Source organism: Solenopsis invicta, chromosome 5 (genome assembly GCF_016802725.1).
Source record: "Solenopsis invicta isolate M01_SB chromosome 5, UNIL_Sinv_3.0, whole genome shotgun sequence".
Taxonomy (NCBI): domain Eukaryota; kingdom Metazoa; phylum Arthropoda; class Insecta; order Hymenoptera; family Formicidae; genus Solenopsis; species Solenopsis invicta.
This window is the reverse complement of record NC_052668.1, coordinates 27,720,134-27,743,954: the sequence shown is the minus strand read 5'-3', so window position 1 is coordinate 27,743,954 and position 23,821 is coordinate 27,720,134. Positions and strand designations below refer to the sequence as shown.

At 31.2% G+C, this 23,821-nt stretch overlaps 1 protein-coding gene across 2 annotated transcripts; it reads left to right on the top strand.

The window, feature by feature from the left end:
* Nucleotides 1–18,180: 18,180 nt before the first annotated feature.
* Nucleotides 18,181–22,330, top strand: LOC120356766. 2 transcript variants are annotated; one of them, XM_026139405.2, is made up of 4 exons: nucleotides 18,181–18,667; nucleotides 18,797–19,338; nucleotides 19,452–19,631; nucleotides 22,056–22,330. In XM_026139405.2, exons 1-3 carry the CDS (start codon nucleotides 18,226–18,228, stop codon nucleotides 19,626–19,628), a joined length of 1,161 nt encoding a protein of 386 aa, XP_025995190.2. In that variant the 5' UTR covers nucleotides 18,181–18,225; the 3' UTR covers nucleotides 19,629–19,631; nucleotides 22,056–22,330. The 2 variants fall into 2 exon arrangements, with proteins under 2 accessions (XP_025995190.2, XP_011155917.2); XM_011157615.3 differs by lacking the exon at nucleotides 22,056–22,330 and adding an exon at nucleotides 19,983–21,055.
* The last annotated feature ends 1,491 nt before the right edge of the window (nucleotides 22,331–23,821 follow it).

The following is a 23,821-nucleotide window of genomic DNA, read 5'->3' as shown; positions in this document are numbered from 1 at the left end:
CTGACTGAGGCGAAAAAAGTCGTGACCGATATTTAGAAGTGTTTTAAAGCCATCTGCTTAGTCAGTTTTATCGAAATTGGTTTTATTTATAAATGGCATGTTTGACAATATTACGTGTCATTTCACGCAATTTCTTGCTTCTGATGTCACGACCGTAGTATGACCGCGGCGAGTACTCAGGAGCCTTAATACAAAAAAGTAAATGTTTATTAAATTCACATTTTACAAAAAAAAGATACAATTTTAATAAGTAGGATATATATGAGAGTTCTAACTCATTGGCAATAAGGTAGGTCGGGTGTGTGGGAGGCAGCGGTGGTGATGAATGCTAGCGGGTGGCAGCGGCTGCGGGTGATGAATGGCAGCGGCGGACTCGCGTTAAGACCTGCACGTACCCTCTCTCCGCAATTATGAAATTTAGCCGCATTATCACTCACAAGTAGATTCCTATATAAAGAGAGAAGCGACATCGAACCCCCATCACAACCTTCAGTATCCAATTGATTGTGAGTCTTCCACCGCCATTTTGGGACCGCTCTAACGTCATCAAACACCATTCGTATCATTCTGCAAACAGCTGTGATCACAATATGGCTGCTCGCTTAGCCAATCAAGTATCAATCAGATTACCAATCAGAGCTTCGGACATCAATCTCTTTTTATATAGAACTCTACTCACAAGTATTCCAACGTATATTTCCTCCCCCTTCCCTCTGGCGGTAACGAGGGTGACACGAAAGATATAAACATGGTCCATGTTCTTTCCCGATGTATATATAAACAAAATACGCAACGCGCCGAGTCTCACTCCATGTTCCTTCCGATTATTTATGTAAACAGGATACATACCGTCGAATCACACGTGATGTCATACCCTTTCGCATACTCTCCGCGCCTACAAGCCCCCCCCCCCGCACACCCGACCTCCCTTAATCCCCCTGAGTTAGAACTCTCATACATACCCTACTTTAATAATAAATTAAAAATATAAATAAATCGTTTTACTGCGAACATTATTTAAAAATAACTTCAAATTTGGTAAATATACGGTTTTTACTCTACATTAAATTATTACGTAAATTTTCTTTACTGTGCTCTTATCTCCATATAGAATGAAAAGAATTTGTAATAATAAATAATTTCAGTAATTATCAATAATACGACATTTAGGCTTTGAATGTAAAACTTATTGGTTATTTTTATAAAAATATTTTACCTCTTTTATACTTCATACGTTTTTAGTCCGTTTTTAGCCGGTTCTATCATTTACATGTTTATTTCTAACACTCTCAAGCAATCTATTGCAAAGAAAATACAATGATTAGGTATATGTAAGTATATATATGAGTATTTTTTAGTAGAATAATTGTTTTCAATATTTATGTTTTAGTTGATGAGTGACAACCATTATCACATTCCTCTTTTACCCACGAAAAGTGGGTAGTCGGATACTCGCGGATTTCGCCTAACTTAACTATGTTTTAATAGTTACTCTTCATGGATGAATGGTATGATGTAATATTGAAGTATTCACGAGAAAGCATCGAAAGTTTCTAGTGTGCTGATTTTTTTGTTTTTTGTCCTTCAATTACATAATAATTATAATCTTTACTAAATCGTGCTATTTTAAAATATACAATGTAAATTTTTATTAGTGCAAAACAAATATCTTGTACTCATAGTTGAATATACGTTTTTACTTGTCAAATTTACACAGACTTTACTAGCATGTTTTTAACACTCAAAAATACTCAGACAAAATGATTTTTAAATTTAATTGATTTTGTTAAATTCAAAGAAAGGAAGATCTTAAAAGTAGTCGATTTTTCGTTCTGATGCAACGTCTAAATTAATTATTAGAAAAGATCCTCTAAAAGCAAAAAACAATAATTATTTGTACACCAGAGAAAGTTATGGGGTTTAAGAGGATGCTATAGTGACCGAAGAACTTCCTCGACGTCGGCATTGCAGATTATTTTTCGAGGGAGACCAGGCTATCGCTCTTTGTCCAACGCATAGATCTGTCTTTGTTTTTCGATTATTTCGCCATCTGCGAAAAGACCTATTAACTACAGCCACTGCTCTTCTTGCCATCGTTTACGTACGCTAAGCGAAATTTGGACACGTACAGCTGTTCACCTATTAAACTTTTTTGTTAGGTTGTTGACTGAAACGATACACAGTCAGTGTTGTTTGTTAGAGTTTTCTGAAGTCCGCCCTGGTCTCATTTTATACATACGAGCTACAGAACGTCAGTAAATAACAAAAATTAATCTTGGTTGACAGATCCACGAGTCGAAAATAAATGAATTTTTAACTTTTTGATCGATTTTCTCATAAAATTTACCAGAGCAGACTTTGTTTTGGTGCGTACTTTTATTTTGCAAAAGGATTTTGTGATCTGTAAAGCCAATTCAAAAATTAATGAACACTGTAATGGTTGGTAATTTCCGTCAGTATAGCATCCTCTTAATCGGGATTTATTATTGATTGCTGAAGCAGTCATATGAGTGTTTTCTACTCTTTATACTATTAACATAAAATGAATTGTTTACTTATGTACTAAAAAAATGTGAGCAATAAATGTAGAATATATTATTTTTTTGAGTTGTTTAACATATATCCGAAAATTTTCGGATCCCTTAAATATTTGAAGTATCTCAATAAGTATTTTTCAGGTTATGAAGTTTTGAAGTATACAGTAGGCTTTGGCATTACCCAAGGTGTACCGTACGGAAATTGTCTAATCGGTTCTCTTTTGTGTGTATGTGTGTGCGTACGTGCGTGCGCGCGCGCGCGTGTTGTGTGCGAGTGTGTGCGTGCATGCGTGTGTGTATGTGTGCGTCTATATGTGCGCACGCGTGCGTGAGTGTGCAATATTAGATTGTTAATTTGGACATATAATTTTTTTTGTGTTTTAATACATTTGCGGAAATTGTTTAAGTTTTGGTAGGTAATTCAAATATTAAATGATTTATTAAAAAAAATATTTAAATATAATATTTAATTATAATATTTAAATTTCAACATTTTAGAAATTCCAGGAATATACAGGAATACAAGAGTACTTCTGAAAAGGATGTTGTTTCTTGATTTTATCCGTAGATGATGTAGGTTAGACTTATTTACAAAATTATTGACAGGTCTATAGAAAATTTTCTTTAATCTTTGTTTAATAGTAGATAAAATTAATTTAAAAGTGTATTCATTATTAAGTAATATTAATAACGTGTTGACGTTTTCCTGGTGAAATGAAGGATGTAAGAGTTTAAATAACTTTCACATCCTTCGTGTGAAAGTTTTAGTATTACCTTTATACAGAGCCGTAGCTAGAACAAATTTTGTGACGGTGCTTGGAGAAAAAGTAGAAGGGGCTTGCAATTTAATCAAAATAACATTTTAGGACATTAATTTAAAACTTTTTTAAAAAACTGAAAAATAAAATATTTTAATATAAAAATTACAAAAACAAAATATTAACGTATTATATCTATGTATAAACAAAAAAAAGTTTTTTAGTGCATTTATGCATACAAATAAAATAATAAACTTTTAACATTAAAAATTACCAATGATGCCAGAAACTGCCCGGTATGCAATAGCATGGGAGGAGGTAACACAAACAAGCAAGAACCGTGCCCATATTTGTATGTGCACATTTACGCGATTCGCGCTGTCCTCTCCATATGCTACTGCATGCTATCGGATTTAATTTAAGGCATCACTCTAGATCTAGCGGATAAGACGAATTGTATATTTCATACACCAATCGTGTGCGATTGTGTAAAGATACATTTGTCGTTATTTGTTCTGTTTAGAGGATGCCAAAAAAATGTTAGAGGGTTCCAGCACTCCCCTGGCTACGGCCATGCCTTTATATCACTAGGAAATCTTTGAACACATTTTTACCCTTCTAACCGTGTTCGGGTTTTTTTTCGATCTGAACATTTTTGGGAAATTCTCGTGATATTAGAGTATTGTTACAATCTTGCATATTGTAATAATTATTCTATTTACTAAAATGTGTCAAAATATTACAAAAATTCAGAAAAATTTCAAAACTTAAATATAATTAATCTTTTGTTAATAATACTCTTATGTCACGAGAATTTTTTAAAGTATTCGGATCGAAAAAGATCCAAACACAGTTAGAAAATTAATATCCTGTAGATTTAATAATGGATATTCCCTTAAGCTAATTTTTTTTTCTAACTAATCTCTACTATTAATAAAAAATTTAAAAAAATTTTCCGTAGACTCGTAAATACATAATTTGGTAATAATCCTATAAATAACGCCAACAAAAAAATCAAGAGAAAAATTACCTTTTCATAATCCCGTTTCATAATTCCTAAAGTTTCTGAGAAGTTTCAATATCTTTTCAACGAATTATTTAATATCAGAATTGCCTGCAAAAGTTTTAACAAGCTCAACAAAAGATCCCGCACAATGGAAAACTTATGGAAAATGGCCTCTAGTTAAATTGACTGCAATTGTAAATATATACTTGGCTTTGAAGAAGCATGGTACAATCATTTCACACGTCTCTGGACGGAAAAGTACTAGATTTAGAGAGTTATGCTCGTTGAGACTTTTGTTCAGAATCTCGAGGACAACAACACTTCAGTTACAGTCAATTTAACCTGGGGCCATTTTCCATAAAGATTGTGCGAGGTCCTTTATTAAAATACAAAAGCTCTCGTAGGCAAATTTTCTGAATATTGTACAATAAGAGTATCCCAAAATGACGAATATTTTGAATAATTGCGCCAAGATGATACATTACATATGATTATATGTGAAAAACTTTTTCTCGGATAATCTTTTAAATTATTTGTATTCAAACAAAATACTGTTACTTTAGCTTAAGCAATATTGTTTCTGTGAAACAAATGTAAACCAAATAGAAATAAATGTAATCTTTTTCTCTGTGCATAAGTACACGTTATTTCTACTCGGATATATTCATATGCAATTTACTTTAACCATTTGTTTTTTAAGAAAATTTGCGATTTAAAAATAAAATTATATTATATTTATTATGTTGAATGAAGTTTTTACTAGATAGAATTAGTCGTTTTTGCTAAAAATGGTGAAGTATTTTTGTAAGAGAGTGCAAGAAAAGGGCAGAAAAATAATAGAAACGGCTAAAAACGTGTCCATGTGAGATATAAGAGCAATGAAACATTTTTGTATAATACATAGTGTAATATTAGTGCACTCAATATTGTAGAGCAAGAGTTTTTACAAAAATTACCCTTTTTTTATTTATAATTAACCATTTCATTCGTGTAACGCATTTTCTTATTGAATAAATACAAACCTCTTTTGTTGATATAAAAGAAATGCCTTTTTTCCTACTTTTTTAGGTAAAACTAAAAAAGTATTGTCACCGATAATTGAAAATATTTATATATTAAATTAAAAAAGATGTTTCTTTGAATTATTCGTGTTGTCTTCATCGATCAATTTCGTCGTACACGTTATTTCTACGTTCACGTTATTATAATATTTCGAGTATTTTGTTAAGAATATTTTGTTATATTGTTGCTATTATAAAGTATTGTTTGTTTACGGTATAAAATTAAATTGTATTATAAATTTGCGCAATGAAATATTTCCATCGACACGTCAATCTTTAACTCGTAATTACGACACCGAGACTAAGAAACGTTTCGACACGATTATTTAAAGTGTTTAAAACTGACTGACTTTGTAAGTATCTGGAGAAACGAGAGTCCCTCCCGCCGTTAGATAGTCTTTCTACGGGAAAAGCAGAATCAATTCACAAAGAAACCGTATCGGAATTGTATCTCGTTGATTTTAATGGGCTTTAAATATGTTATAGAATACTAAAATAATATTTGACCTTACTACACTAAGAAAAATGTCTGGTAACGTTTGGTTGAATAGTGATCAAATAAGTTTTATAGTTATAATTACTATAAATACATAGTTGTTTTTGACCAAATAATTTGTAGCCTTAACCAAATAACTATTTTCATACAACAAATTACAAAAAGTTTTGTTAAATGTAACTAAGTTTTTGGTACCAGTAACTATAAAATTCAATTAATCACTGTTCAATCAACGTTAGTTGATCTTATCAAAGATTTCTTTCAGTGTATCAGCGTATGTCAAAATTTAGAAATTAAAATACATCTTCAAAAATGAGATTTTTGTTTATTTTTACCAAATATCTTTAAAACTATAAGGTATGTAAAAAAATGTTTTGTATATAAGATTTTTGATACTTTATTGAAAAAAAAGGTAATGTGGTACTCATTTTTATTTTATTGAATAACTTTTTGCTCATAATCAATATTTTATATTGAAACTGGAACAATTATATTCAACAAAGTGTTGTTTAACAAATTCTAGACTCAAAGTAATGAAATATTTATTAGGACGTAATTTGAAAAAAAATGTAATGCACTGCATAATCGGTGGAAGAAAAAGTGGTGGTACTATGGCTAGCCCAAAAATAATTTTCTAAAAGTCAGACTAGTTTAAAAAACACAGTATTGAGTTATAAAATTATGTATTTTTAATTTTCCATTGTTTATAATTTTACTGATTAAAAATTTTCCAGCGTTTAAAGACTTTGGAGACATGAGAAATATTAAATTTATCTCCGTTTGACTTTATACTACAAATATAAAATAATATCGGTAATATTTTTGAACATCTCCCTTTAAAATAACAATCGACTTATCGAAGAAACATTTTGATATAAAAATAGTTCAAGTCTATGCTAAAATCATATGAAGAGAGTATAATATTGTTACCCCCACTATATGATTATCACAGGTTTATCTCTGACAGTATTCTTAGGCTGAAGTCTCATTGACTGATATTTTCCGCGTAACGCGTATCGCGTAATTAATCAGAAGCGTTCCGCGTTTTTTGTTGCACCTGTTTAAAAAGTTGATTGGCTACGCAATACGCGTTACGCGGAAAATATTAGTTCACGGGACTTCAGCCTTACTCACTCCAAAGCACTCCAATACGTTTACCGCAAACACGTTGGAGCGCGTTGGAGTGAATATAATAAGAATATGTAGGAGCGTGCGACGCGAGTAAACCTATCGTTTATTACAATGGATAATAGTGTCTGATTTATCGGCTTGATTTAAAAGTTTTCATGGAAATTTTTTAATTAAATTTATTATAAATTACTTTTAATTAAAATTTTGTGTTAAAATCTGTTTAATCTCAAATATTTTGAATATTTATAACATATTCAAATAATTATTATAAATATTTTGTAAATCTTTTACAAATATTGTGTGCTATCTGGATATGCCAACTTCAGTTTACGCTTCACCGAAGTCCAATGCTTCTTTTAGGCCTCTTTTTCCTACTTTCTCCTTTTAACCTGTCAAACCTCTTTTTCTTTCTTCCTAGTTGTTAAAATAAATCGCGATGTAACTCGGTCAATTATAATGATATAATGTTGCTGTTTACTGACCGCATGTATATTTTTAATTTAAAAATTCAAATAACGCCTATATTTGTAAAAACGGATCAACTTGCAGAGGCTCTCCATCATCCCCGCCAATTAAAATCGGCGGCCTTCTTCTTTTTTTTATTAAATGTTTTTCCTTTTTTTGTCATTTTCTACAATTAATATAATTAATTTCATGCGTTAAAAAAAAATATAATACAACATAAAATATAAAAAAAATTATAAAATGTATTGTGTTACGATCAAATTGCTTATATAATACATAATTTTACTTGTGTAATTATCTTAGTTGCTCTTATCATTGACCACTATATTTTTTTGTTTACATGTGCACAGTTTAATTAACTACTTCATTAAGTGAACTTAGTTTACTGCAACCGCGTTACGCTTATAAAGAGCATGCAATCTACTGTTCCACAAGTAAAATGTTCTTCATTCTGTGTGAAACACAAAAGAAAATGCACGACGTGCGTACTCGTCAAAGTGTTTTGCTTCCAGAAGTAATTTACAGTTTTTTTCTATAAAATATAATATATCACTAGAATATATGGCATATAATCAGCAGCTATACTATGCAAAACGTGGCATTTAACGATAAAATCAATAGAAAGCAAAAGAAAAGGTTCACGTACAAATAAAAGACAACTCGCCATCGATAGAAGCCATCGAAAATAAAAGAAGAGATCCACGTACAAGTGAAAGCCAATTCTTCGTCGATAGAGCGCATCTTACGCATCTAATATCGTACACATCCTGGCTCCTGGGCTGGACGTCGGTGTTGCACATCCACGAAAGTGTCCCAAGATTATAACGATAATCATACGTACAATTTATATGACTGTATGTTTTATTACCATGATATACAACGCAATAGATTTCTATTCTCACTTTGAATCATTCGACATGTACGATTACATGTGGTTCCTACATAGCATGATGACTTACGTATCAGCCTATTATAACATTTATCACGGGATCAGGCAGTACAACAAGTGGCTGGAGCTGATGGACAGATTGAAGAAACTCGATTAGAAGATCAAGAAGGAAATATCCATGAATGACCAGTCTGTAAAAATTGTCGAAGCGTTAGCAGTTTTTGCGGCCATTTTTTATTTGAGCATTCCCACTGTGTGTTATAACATTCGATATATTATACCAATAGATTTGCTCCTTTTTTTAACGTTTGTTGATGTAATATTAGTTCAGTCGTTGTTTAATAGTTTTGTCTTCGACGTTGTTGTCTATGTATTATATTGCAGATTTCAAACGATAAATAAATTGATCGGTCAGTTGAATAAGTTACCTGATGCACTTACATTCAAGATTAGACGCATCAGAGAATTGCATAACGGTAATTTCTTAAAAATGTTATCTTTGATATAATCTAATAATATAGGTATATGCCTTGAAAAATAATTTAATGTGATATATAAAAAGATCGCAATGATATCATTGCTACACTGAAAAAAATTTCAATCGGATATCGATTGGATTATCCCGTTAAAAAGTAACAAACGGACATTTTCGATTATTTAGATCGGAATATCCGGAAATAAACGGATAATCTGTCGGATAGTCACTTCCCATATAGCACAAAATCTAAAATCGAGACGTAAGACGACTTTAAGACATCTAAAAAGATGTCTTTAAGACACCTTTTCAAAAGTAGCCTTAAAAATATCTTTTAAACATCTTAAAGACGTCTTATGACCCGATTTTAGACTTTGTGCTGTATTTTTAAACAGATTTATCTGTTCATTTATGCACATTCCGATCTAAATAATCGGAAATATCCATTTGTTATTTTTTAACAGGATAATCCGATCGTTATTCTCCAGACATTTTTCTCGGTGCAGTGTAATATCATAGTTAAATTTTAAATCCTGTTCTACAGATATTTATGATCTCGTCAGTAAAGTAAATGATATTTACAGTCTTCATCTTCTCTTCTGCTCGGCGATTTCCTTCACCATGGCTATGGCTTCACTATTCTAATTGTACTTTTTCGGCACACAGGCGATTGACATGTTTACATTAATACAGACTTTCGTTTGCATTGTGTTCGTCGCGCAATTCTATTTGATTTGTTGGATTTGTACGCTCGCGCGTGAAGAATCCAATAAGACTGGGAGAATCACATACGAAATTATATTGAAATGCTAACCTATGAATCTTGATAAGCACGAGACGAGTTATATATCGAGTTTAGAAGTGCGATCTGCACCAGAAGATTTGAACGGCGAACAAAGTTTCAATCGGTGTAGCAGTCACAATTTGAATTACGTCGACATGGAAAATTTTTTGCTTAGATATTTGGATCGAGAGTGTGTCATAAAAGAGATCAACGATTTCTCGATTCAACTGCAGCAATATCGAGTAGTATTTACGGCCTCCATTTTCTTCGAAATAAATAACGTTTTGCTTAGAGGTGTAAGTACATTATTTACTTATCTTATTACTATTTTTGTGGAAATAGCTTGTTTTGAATTACAGTTTTAATAATAATTTTGAGAACAATTAAGTTGAGTAAACTTGTTTTTCAGTTTGTCGGGTTGTTCATCACTTATTTAATAATCGTCAGTCAATTTAATCAACAATCTGATGAAGATTTTTGCAAACTACGAAAGGATATTATAGACATGAAAAAGGGAATTTTTAGAGTGTTATTAAAAGAAAACCAAACAGACTCGAAGAATTAACAAGTAAAAATTCTGTTACGTTAAAACTTTAGAGATAAATTTTTGCGATATTAAGGAGAGCCATTTTAAAACGATTTGGAAATCAGATAGGTGGCGTATCGTACTATTTTAAATGTCATGAGATTTGCACAAATTTCATTGTTTGATCTATATAAAGTAAAATTGAAAGCACCATGGTTATTTTATTCTAGTCTTAAGATTTGTTCCGCTTAAGAATAAAATATTTTTCTCCCAACAATAATGGGGTTTCTACTTTCTTATAAATAACCTAGTTAAGCAAGACTCTAAGCCTTAAAAAATATTGAAGTTTCTCTACATTTTTACTTTAAATATATTGACAATATCGTGATTATAATTTTGACTAAACTGAATGATTTCACTCTAATAATGTTTAACCTTTTCCATTTTCTAGAATATATAGAAATAGGGATTGGCAAGATAAACTTTTTGTAGATCATCGTTATTAAAAATAACAGTTCTTACGTTTTTGACTGTTGTCTACATTTTTAAGCAAATTTCTTACTTTTTTTTGCTACATCTCTTATCACAAGAAAGAGGGACAATGATTGGGATGGTTGACAGTGCCGTCAGCTCCAAAATTCCATAAAAAGAATATTGAGTTTGTTACTGATATTCTTTTAACATATAACTACTCTGCTATACTCTGCTTATTTTTGAGACAGGAAATACTTGCCTTAAAAAAATTTTTAATTTATCGTAAACATACATTTAAACGAATAAATAGCAATATGAGAACATCTATTCACGTATGAAAAGTATAATTTTAATAATTTCAAAATAATGAATACTGCATTTCCGCTTAAAAGCGATTCTTAATGCTCAATAATATTTTTTAGTTAAATTTATAAACATTCACACGATTTCTCTAAATTGCACGCCTTATATTTGTCAGAACTTTTGAAAAAAATTTATTTAATTTCAATTTTGTTCTTCGGGATTTAAATATGAAATTCCATAACTAAAAAAATTTCAGATGTAGATTACTGCATATCCATCACGCTAAAGTGGCAACCTCTCTAGCAGAATCTGGATCTCCGTAGCATTTTTCTCCACTACGAACGCCATGCGTCGCGAGAAGCAAGGTCGTACGCGATAGTATACCGATTGCGAAGTAGGAAGCACACATTCTTGTATAATTGTATAATTGCATACACACATGAATAAAGAAATTGATTGGTCTACTTCCTTCCCTACTACCCCCATGTTCTACCACTCGGAGTGAGGGAAGATGCATTGTGAGGTCCGGACTCTGGCCAGTAGTTATACTTTGTATAATGCGTCGATTAGTTGCATAATAAGAAGCAAAAATGGAAGAAGAGATTAATGTACAAATAAAAGACAACTTGCCACCGATAGAAGCAAAAATAAAGGGAGAGATCCATGTACAAGTGAAAGATAACTCGCCGTCGATAGAGCGCATCTTACGTCCAATATCATACACTTCATGGTTTCTAGACGTCGGTGTTGTACATCCGCAAAAGTGTCCCAAAGCTATAACGATAATCATACGTATAATTCATATGACTGCGTGTTCCATTTGCATAATATACGCGAAACAACAGATATCTTCCATTACATTCATCACTTACAAGGAAACGTTCGGAAGTGTCCGCCTCAGATTTTAACGAGCTTTTATTATGTTGTAGTACAGATAAAAATAAGGGACACGTATTTTTTTATATGTATCCATTTGCACTTTTAGGGGGTAAAACACCTCTTTGAAGAAAATCGGGTTTTTTCTTTTGAAGCGTATATCGTCGAAACTATAAGAGATAGAGAAAAATGTTTTAAATGAAAGTTTAATGGCTCCAAGAGTACTTTATAACAACAAAAAAATTATTTTTTTAATTTTTTTTTTATTTTCTCCCACTACTTACCTACTTTTTTTAAAATTTTTATGTTTCTTTATAAGCAAAATAAAGCTTATTTTATTACAAATTCAACGGTATATGATAAAGTTATGATGTCATATTCCCATTTTCCAAAAATAATTAAAAACCTTTTTATACGCATGATAAACGCACTTGTCCATGCGCTCGATATTACACAAGAAAAAAAGACGAATTTTTTTAATATGGCGTTGATTAAGCAAAAGAGCATCGAAAACAAATCAATACAATACAATAAATGTTGAAATAAGAGTTTTATAATAATAGTAATAATAAAATAATAGTGACTTTTTTAAAGCATTCAAATTTTTTTGATAATATGTCACAGTATGTACGGAATATTTTGAACAATAAAAAACAAATTATGAATAAATTATTATATATTCATAACTTGTTTAATTGCAAAGGAAAGAAGTCATTCCTGTCAACAATGTACGTAGACAAAACAATGCATTAGCACTAAATTCCCGCATAGATTAATAAATAGTAGGACGTTACGACACGTTTTCATGAATAATCTCAGTCAATGAAATACATTGACCATTGTAATTAGTTGTTCTACAATCAAAATTGAACGTTAATTACAATGGTCAATGTATTTCAATAACCATTTAAAGATGCGCGCGCGCGTGTGTGTGTGTGTGTGTGTGTGTGTGTGCGCGCGCGCACACACACACACCCATACATTAATCATATTCAGTCCTCAGGTTCTAGCTTGCAAAAGCGAAGCTCAAATGAATAATGCAATGCGAATATAACCAACACATTCAAGTGTTACGTAAATGTGTAATTTTTTCGAATTGCATTATCGAGGAAAATATTTTCACGACTAAACATTTGAGTATGTAAGTAGGATCTGTAATGTGACATGCCAATGGTCTCAAAACGTGAAAGATTAAATTCCAAAATATAAATAATTTAAAGTAACGTAAACTTCTGTTGCATTATATAATTAAGGGGAATACTTTTTGCGTATCATTTATTATATTATTAAATTGTGCAAGATGATACCGTGTTCAAAATGTGGTACGCTTCATCGACCTAACGTTCCAGTAAGTTCTTTTATTATTTACATGAATAACATTAATTATTTGTACTTTTTATTATTATTGTTTTTATTTTGTTATCTACTATAGTGGCCTCCATCAAAATGTGTCAAATGTGTATGTATCCCGCCGATACGTGTTGTAGAACCGTTCAATTTGCCTAGTTCTTTTGATCCTTTGAGGGAAAAAGATCATGCAGCTATTGAAGCTTTCAATCGGCGCAGAAAGAGAAGCGTTATTACTAATGGTACGGGAGAGGGAAAGACAGATACAATTAGTTCGTTGTTAAAATCGTTAATAATTTATTGTTATAATTTTACATAATTTTGAATTTTGACTTTGCACTACCGTTAGAATATGTAACTATTTTTTGTTAATGATAAGATATTTATTATAGCGACTGATGAAGGCCTAGTAAGGTAAACACTAGTTCCGCGTTATTGTGTACATGCTTGCTTCTACTTGTACACAATAAAAATATATGTGATTTAGAATAACTTGATTATTATTGTTCGTCCTTACCTCAGTTTTATGTTAGAGTTTTATACGAGCAAAACAAAATATAATAAAAATTTTTTCTTGTGAAAAGGAAGGTGTCCTTTATGGCGCTACAGTAGAGCTGATTAAAGATAAAAATGTCAAAGGACGAGGAAAATAAGAAGAAAGGAAAAAAAGATTTAACATTTACACAAATTTATTCTATTAAATTAAAATAAACATTATATTAAATCTCTTTATTAGTTATAAGATGTAGTTTATTAGTTATAAGATGAATTTTGTAATAATACATTAATGTAATAAAATTACATAAATAAAGGTGAATTTTGTAACAATACATTAATGTATTAAAATTACATGAATAAGGATACATGTTTATACAATTTAGGGTTTAAAATTATAACAAAGGCGATGACCGTGAAAAAAGTGTTTCAAACACAGACTCTTTCTACACCACGCGCAAGTTATTACAGCAATCTCTCCGCAAATATCACATGTTGCTTTTGAATGTGTTTTGAAACAAAAATCTACTGGTGTCTCAAATTCATCTGGCCTTATTTCTATACATCCACTTTTATATCATGCGTATTTAAACAAATTCCTAAATATTGGCGATGAAAATTGGAAATGTCTACGTTTGTAAAGGTAGATTGCTCACAACCATTCCTGTTATGTATCTTTATGCTTTCTTAGTATTGTGATGTTATTTCATCAAGGAAGCGTGCTCTCTTCTCTCTAATTGTAATAAAAATAATTATATTGAACAACAGGCGTACAAAGGAATGTTAACAGCTGATGGTATTTCACCGAGAGCCTACGGTTTACCAAAGATTCACAAGCAGGATAACCCTCTCAGAATATACCCAGCAAACACCATGTTACATGTAACGTAAATATTAGTTGTAATTTCCTACTCAACAATGTAACTGTTATATAACACACTCGTTATATAACAGTTACATTGATAAGTGGGAAATTACAACTAACATTTACGTTACATGTAACGTTGTGTTTGGTGAGTAGTAATATCTTTAATTTATAGTTCTTTACATTTGTTAGCTTATTTTTTACACCAAATTATTTACAATAGCAAACCAGGAGCCGCTAGTTTCATAAAAAAAAAGCTACCGTTTGATCAACAAACTTAATGGTTTCAACTTGGAATCGAATCACGTATTATCGTCACTGGACGTCGTGTCTCTCTTCACCAATATTCCAAAAGACTTAGCGGTGGAAGGCGTCACGGCGAGATGGGATTTGATTTCAAAAAGGACTTTATCCCCCTTTATTCTCCTCAAGGCATTAAATTTGATATTAGAATCTACTTTTTTTTTTAATTGTTTGGTTTATAAACAGATCTTTGATTTACCGATGGGATTCCCGTTGTCTCCTATTTCAGCTGATTTGATCATGCAAAATTTGGAGTGTACTGCGATAAAAAACCCTTCCGTTCTATCTACCGTTTTATTATAGATACGTAGATGATATAATATTAGCGGCTCTCGAAAACTCATTATCTTGTATTTTTGATACTTTCAATTCTGTGCACTGTACATGATTGTTTACAATTCACAATGAAGATGGACAGAGAGGCTAAAATTAGTTTTCTTGATGTGTTATTAATAAAATGTAATAACGTGATTATTTTTGATCAGTATCGTAAACCCACCTTTTTGGGAAAATATCTCAATTTCTTTTTGCATGATCCGGTGAGTTATAAAAGGGATATTATTTTTTGGTATGGTGGATAGAATAATTTCATTATCACACCCGCAGTTTCATAAAAAAAATTTTACTCTTTTGATTAACATTTTATTTGATAATAATTATCCATTAAATTTTATTTTTTCCATGATTTATTTTAGTTTAAAATAACTTTTTTTTTATAAAAATAACACCGACGCGACGCGATGACGGAGCGAATAAGGTCGTGACATGATACTTCACGATTCCTTACATCAATTCGGTATCTGAGAAATTTTTGTTGTCCCCTAAGTGACTGTAATGTAGTTTACAATTCCCTATAAATTTAACAAATTTATTAATACGGAAAAAGATCATATTGATTAACTATCATGTAACGATGTAGTTTACAAAATCAATTGTAGGAACTGTGAATTTTCTTACGTGGGACACATAAAACGTCAATTAAAAACGAGTGTCACTGAACATAAAGCGGATATTAGAAAGTCTAATATCTCTCTTCTTCTGTTATTATGAAACATCGCATCGCAAAAAATCATGAGTTTGATTGGGAGAACGTAAAAATTTTACATGAAGAACTGTCTTTTGTAAAAAGATCTATGGCTGCGTTCAGCAGAAGAAGCAACTTTACAACTGTTATAAAATTCTTGGATGCAATTGGTTCTTGCTCTTAGTTCCTGCCAGATCTGAATGCACAAACCAATCATATTAAAGAATTTTATAACAATTATAAAGCTGCTTTCTCTGCTGAACGCAGCTTATATCTGAGATGTTACAAAAACAACAAAAAGGACTCAACAAACAAACTCAGATAGCAATCAATTCCTGGGGGGCACATAAAGAGAAATATTTATATACTACTACAAATTTTCCTTTGGTTTCAATCGCGTTGCTATAACGAAGATGCTAATCCCTTTGTGCAGGGCAACCTAAAGGCAACAGGAAGGAAACTGTGGTAAAAGTGCACATTAGGGGAGGGATCAATGGGAAGGTATTGAGTGACATATAAAAGGTTTTAAGTAATGCTCACTTTTTATTAAAAAAATATTACAGAAAGAAAAAACAGTTTTTCTTGCTTATTTTAGAAAATATTCATTTTACAAAAATATGTGTCAAACAAAAAATGAAGCTAGTAATAAACTCTATAAAAAAGGTCATACACATATTTTATTTATTTTCAATACTTTAGTCGTTATTGTAGAAAAACTGTTTTGCGTCGAAAATCCATACAGAGAACGCGTGGGCGGAGGAGGGGCTCCTCCGGGTTAGGTTAAGAAAAATACGGGGAGGGGTTGAAGGGGAGAGGCGGAGCCCCTCCCCCGCCTAAGCATCTACTTTTCACGCAAAACTACTAAAAATTAAAAAAAATTATTTTAAAACACTTTTTCTTTCTACTATAACGACTAAAGTATTGAAGTTAGATAAAAAATGTATATAACATTTTTTATAAAGTTTATTGCGAGCTTCATTTTTTGTTTGGCACATTTTTTTGTAAAATGAATATTTTCTGAAATAATTAAGAAAAACTTCTTTTTTGTAATATATTTTAATAGGAAAAAAAGAGCATTACTTAAAACCTTTTGTAAGTCACTTAGTACCTTCCCCTTGATAACATATGTCAAGGTCAAGGTCGTTAGAGGCTGCTCCCCTAATGTGTACTTTTACCAAAACTGTTTCCCAGGCCATTGAAGAGCAACAGCGTACAAAACTTATTAATAAAAAATTTCCAATAACTTGTTATAAAGTCGCATACGCAGCATGCATTGCTGGCAATATTTTAAGCAGAATCGGAAGCCGTTTTCCTAAAAAAAGATGACAACTTAGCAACGCATTTTCATCAAATTGATAGCAACATGCGGGAAACTTCCTATCTGGGAAGTGATACCGAACTTTTTCCTGACGCGTATCTTCCTATTCTTGAACGTATTTTCCCTCTGTAACGTCCTATCTCTTCCTCTTTCCATTCTTATCGCCCTGGCGATTCTCTCTCATTCGTTCGTTATTATTCTATTCTAAACACTCTGTGATGTGACATTCGTACTTTTGTCTAAGATAAAATTTTCGGAACTCATAGGTATGTTCAACAGTTTTATCTTTTCACAATTCCTTTTTAAGCTATTTATTTCTTTTTTTAGAATTTTATAACTTTGACTTGTACAGCATTCAAATAACGAAGACTGTTTATCAAAAGTTGAAACATTTGCTTTATATATTTTGGTTAATAGTTTTTGTTTTAGCGCACAACATCCAGCACGGCTCTTAAGCACGTCCTACCTGCTTTGAATTATATAATTTTACTTGTTTAATTACCTTAATTGGTTCTTATTATTGATTATTATATTTCCTTGATTCAAGTGGACAGTTTAATTTAACTACTTTTAATAATTAATTTAATTAATGAATCGTTAAAATGATATTTTATTGTTGTAAATTAAGTGCATTTACGCACGCAAGCTAACGTTGCACAAATAAAACGTTCTTCATTCTGTGTTCTTCAAGCACCAGAGAAAATTCACTACTTACGCGTTTGTCAAAGTGTTTTATTTCCAGAAAAAAAATTTACTACTTCTACAAAATATTTTATGTCACAAGGACCTTATAATACATAATCAGCAGCCATATTTTGCAAAACGTGTCAATTAGCAAGAAAATAAGAAGCGAAAATGGAAGGAGAGATCCATGTACAAGTGAAAGACAATTCTCCGTCGATAGAGCGCATCTTACGTCCAATATCGTATACCTCGTGGCTCTTGGGCGTCGGCATTGCACATCCACGAAAGTGTCCCAAGGCTACAACGATACTCATACGTATAATTTATATGACTGTATGTTTCATTAGCATGACATACAGCATGACATACGACGCAATAGATTTTTATTCTTGCTTTCAAAAATTTGACATGTACGGTTACATGCGGTGCGTAAAAGGAGCGATGATTTACGTATCAGCCTATTATTACATTTATCACGGAATCAGACAGTACAACAAGTGGCCGGAGCTGATGGACAGATTGAAAGAAATAGATCGGAAGATCAAGAAGGAAATATCCATAAATGACAAGTCTATGAAAATTGTCGTGGCGCTAGCAGTTTTTGCGACCATTTTCTATATGAGCATTCCCGTTGTGTATTATATCATTGAATATCGTAAATTGATAGATTTCCTGTTCTTCTTAACGTTTCATGATGTGATATTAGTTCAATTGTTGTTTAATAATTTTGTCTTCGTCATTGTCGTCTATGTGTTATATTGCAGATTTAAAACGATAAATAAATTATTAAGCCAATTGGATAAGTTATCCGATGCATTCAAGATTAGACACATAAGGAAATTGCATAACGGTAAGTTTGTGAGAATATCTATTATTGTATAAACTGATAATATTGACATATGACTTGAAAAATAATTTAATATGATGTATAAAAAGGTTGCAATAATATCATAGTTAAATTTTAAATTCTGTTTTACAGATATTTATGATCTCGTCAGCAAAGTGAACGATATTTACAGTCTTCATCTCCTCTTCTACACGGCGAATTCTTTCACCATGGCTGTAGCTTCACTATTCCAATTTTACTACTTTTTCAACAGAGAGATGACCGATTACCTGGATTTAATGCTACAGAATTTCCTTTGCATTGTGTTCGTCACGCAATTCTATTTGATTTGTTGGACATGCACACTCGTGCATAAAGAATACAATAGAACCGAGAGAATCGTATACGAAATGATTTTGAAATGCAAATCTGCGAATCTTGATAAGCACGAGGCAAGTAATCTATCGAGTCTAGAAGTGCAACCTCCACTCGAAGATGTGGACGACGAGCAAAGTTTCAATCAAAGCATCAGTCACAATCCGAGTTTTGTCGATGTGGAAAATTCTTTGCGTAGAAATCTGAATCGAGAGCTCGTCATAGAAGAGATCAGTGTTTTCTCGCTTCATCTGCAGCAGTATCGAGTAGCATTTACGGCCTGCAATCTCTTCGAAATAAATAATGCCTTGTTCAAACGTGTAAGTGTATTATTTATTTATCTTATTACTATTTTCGTGGATCTATCTCCTTTCAAATTACAGTTTCAATAATGGTTATGAGAATAATTAAATTATATAAACTTGTTTTTCAGTTAGTCGAGTTGTTCATCACTTATCTAATAATCCTCAGTGAAACTAACCAACAATCTGATGAAGATTTTCGCGAACAATTTGATGAAGATCTTTGCGAACTACGAAAGGATATTATGGAAATAAAAAAGGAAATTGGAATGTTTTTGAATGAAAACCAAACAGACTCGCAGAATTAACAGGTAAAGATTCTGTTACGTTAAAACCTTAGAAATCAGTTTTCGGGATATTAGGAAGAGGTACGGCAGGACGATTCGGAAACCAGGCTAGTAGGTCAACTCTTCGTTGCGTACAGTATTAGTCTAATTGTAAATCTTATAAGATTTGTACAAATTTCCATTGTCTAATCTATATAAAAAAATTAATGAGACAGCACCAAGCTTATTTTAGTCTACTCAAGAATTTTTTTATTTAGGAATCAAATAATCTTCTCTCACTAATAATGAAATGACTTCTTTCACGTATAAATAACCTAGTTAGGTAAAACATAAAGCATTATAAATTATTGAAATTTCTTTACCTTGTTATTTTAGATACGTTGACAAGATTGATGTGGCAATTCCGATTAAATTGATTGATATGAAGTAAATTGATTCTAATGAAGTTTAACTTTTTCAACCCTAGAATGCAATTTACGATAGAAATACAGGTTGACAAGATAGACTTTTTAAATATTACCATCAATTATCAAAAATAACATTTTTTTAAATTTTTGTTTGTTATAAGCAGTTAAAAACTTACATGTTTACTCAGATATCTTAATTTTCTATTATCTCATCTCTGTCACAAGAAAAAGGTCACAGTAAAATGGATGGTTGACAGAGTATTATTACCATCAACTTCGAAATTTTGTAAAAAGATTATAAGAACATTGCGTTTATTATTGATATTCTTTTAACTAATGACTACTTTGCCAAATTTATTTTTGAGATCATAAATACTCGCCTGAAAAAATCGTTAATTTATAAGCACACACTTAAATGAATAAATAGCAGTATGAGTAATACTAAAGAAGGGTTGCCTTGGTTTTTGTTATCATACATTCCCATAATTTCTAACAAATTTAAGACCATTAAAAATAATTTGAATGTGAAGTAGACCTTTTCTTAATAAGTTAAGCAAAGTTATTAAAACAAAGTTATTAAAATTATTAGAAGGACGGTCTCCTAAGAAAGTTGAAGGAAAATGTGGTTTACAAAATTACATGTAAAAATAACAATATCATATGTAGATTACAAACCTGTTGGAAATTAAAAACGAGAATTACCAAACATGCAACCGTATTAATTGCAATACCGCTAATCATTCTGTAATTATTCAACACAGAATAAAAAATGTAATGAGACAGCATCCAAGTTATATTATTCTAGTCTTAAGAGTTTTTTCTATTTAAAAATAAAATATTCTTTTTTTAAGATTAATGGGATCTCCTATAAATAACCTAGTTAAGCAAGACTCCGAGCCTTAAAAAATATTGGAGTTTCTCTACCTTTTTACTTTAAAGGGATTCTAAAGTCGTCTTTTTTTACCGACCGAACATTAATTTTCGGGCATGCCGTTCTTCTAATTGCATTTACAGATTTAAAAATCCTTTTCCACAATTAAAGTATAGACAGTAATGTACAATGGACGCTATATAAGGATAATGAAAACGAAAAAAATTGGAAAATTATTCTCAATTTTTTTTGTTTTCCTTATCCTTATATAGCGTCCATTATACATTACTGTCTATACTTTAATTGTGGTAAAGAATTTTTAAAACTGTAAATGCAATTAGAAGAACGGCTTGCCCGAAAATTAACGTTCGGTCGGTAAAAAAGGACGACTTTAGCATTACCTTAAACACGTTGACAATATCGTGATAGTAATTTTGACTAAATTGATTGATTTCACTCTAATAATGTTTAACCCTTTCCACTCTAGGATGCAATTTATGATCGAAATAAGGGTTGACAATGTAAACTTTTGGATAACATCGTTATTAAAAATAACAGTTCTTAAGTTTTTGACCGTTGCCTACATTTTAGGCAAACGCTTTACTTTTTTTCTGCATATCTCTTATCATAAAGAAAAGAGACAATTATGGAAATGGTTGAAAAAGTATTTCTAACAGCTCTGAAACTCTATAAAAAGAATATTGAGTTTATTATTGATATTCTTTCAACAAATAACTGCTCTGCTAAACTTATTTCTGAGACGTAAATACTTGCTTAAAAAAAAAAAAAGTCCTTAATTCAATATAAACACCCACTTAAACAAATAAATAGTAATATGAGGACATATATCCACTAACGAAACATATATATCTTAATTTTACTTCTATAATTGTTTTAATTGCTTTTATTATTGATACCACTATATTTCTTTGTTTGCACGTGCACAGCTTAATTAACTAATTCATTTTATGCACTTAATTTACTGAAATCGCGATTACGCTTATAAAGGGCACGCAGTCTAATGTTGCACAAGTAAAACGTTCTTCATTCTGTGTCAAACATCAAAGAAAGTTCATGTCGTGCGTGCTCGTCAAAGTGTTTTGCTTCTAAACTTATTACGTTTCTTTAAGATATTCTGTATCATAAGGATTTATAATGTGTAATTTGCAGCCATAATTTGCAAAATGCATCGATTAGCAACATAATACGCAAAAATGATGGAGGAGATGCATGTACAAGTGAAAGACAACTCGCCGTCGATAAAGCGCGTTTTACGTCCAATATTGTTTGCGAACCAAGCGAACGAATCGAGCCGAGTCTCGTGCGACACTCATATTTGCCAACAGAGACCGATATCTCTTTCATTGCATAATACGTTCGTGTAACGAGTCTGAAACCTTTTTGTAATTCATCTGGAGATAATAAACATTTTTACTTAAACGTAATCAGTGTATTGAATGATAGTTCGTATATGTCAAAACATGGGCAATACGTTGTGTGCAATATTGTCGTGTGTGCAATGCACTGTGTATGTACAATAGTACCCTCACGAAGTTGTAGGAAATCGTTTTGTAGACAAATGGGATGCTCTCCCCCACAAAATAATATCTCGTCGTTCTCTCCCCCACAAAATGACAAATGCTATATCCTTCTGATTTTATATTATATTGTATATCGTATCATTTTATTACTACTTCCTCTATATAATAGTGTATAAAGCATATCAGTAAAAAGTTTTGCACGAATTTGATCAAATTGCCATCTGTTACGCAATAATGCTATCGCACGAAAGTTTATTGTATTTGATATTTTCGCTATTTTTGAAGTGTTTCGATCACGTTGTGATTGATCGCCATGCAGCCACTCACGGTGCTAGAGTAGTAAAAAATTCTAAACATTGGCCGTTGAGTGGCTGTGGCATTTTTGTAAAATATTCTATATTTTTAGTATCAAAACTTATGATGCATCACACTTTATTCCACGGATAAGTGTAGTGTAGTAATGATTATAACACTTCGTGTTTTTCAAATTAAAACGTAACTATTTTTGTGCTGCTGTCATGTAACATAAAGTATCATAGGCTCTTTTGTCTTAAAAATTATTAAAAAAGAACATCTAATTTATTTTATGTAAAAAAAACAGTAAAAGTAGGCTCTTTCGTAAATTATTCTACATGTATTATTGAAAAAAGCAATATAAATAGAAAAGAGGGTAATATAGCACCCATTTTTATTTTATTGAATAATTTTGTTTATAATTAATATTTTCTATTGAAACTTGAACAGTTACATTTGTCAAAGTGTTGTTTGACAGATTCTAGGTTTAAAGTAATGAGATATTTATTACTTAGGACGTGATTTATAAAAATCTAATGTACTGCATAATCAGTGGAAGAAAAAAAGTGGTTGTAATATGACTATCTAAGAAAACAATTAAAAAAATTAGTTTAGTTTAAAAGAAGCACAGTACCTTGTTACAAAATTATATATTTTTAATTTTCCATTGTTTAGAATTTTCCTGATTTAGAATTTTCCTGCATTCAGAAGCTTTAGAAATATCATTAAAAATTTATTATAAATATGATTTTATCACTGTTTAACATTAAACAACAAGCATAAAATAATGTCTCTAATGTTTCTAAACACTACTCTTTAGAATGACAATCGATTTATTGAAGAGACATTTCGATATAAAAATTTTGCTTAGAAAACCGTATTAACAAAATTCCATGTCATTGTTTTAACTTCATATAACTTGAAATGTATACGGCCGAATAAAATGTTAAATAACAAAAAAACACTCGAGTGCATGTACCTTCGTGTAATAATATACTCAAGTTTAAGAATAATGAGGAGGTATGAGTAATTAAAGGTTAAAGTGTACCTTGACAAAGTTTAGAAGTGATAAAAAGTAAAAATGCCTTATAAAAATTGTCA

Excerpts from the sequence above, each read along its gene's own strand:
- LOC120356766 (XM_026139405.2), top strand. The coding sequence starts at position 18,226 with ATGTACGGTTACATGCGGTGCGTAAAAGGAGCGATGATTTACGTATCA. Across the intron at positions 18,668-18,796 it reads CATAAGGAAATTGCATAACG|ATATTTATGATCTCGTCAGC; the intron begins GTAAGTTTGTGA and ends TCTGTTTTACAG. Across the intron at positions 19,339-19,451 it reads ATAATGCCTTGTTCAAACGT|TTAGTCGAGTTGTTCATCAC; the intron begins GTAAGTGTATTA and ends CTTGTTTTTCAG.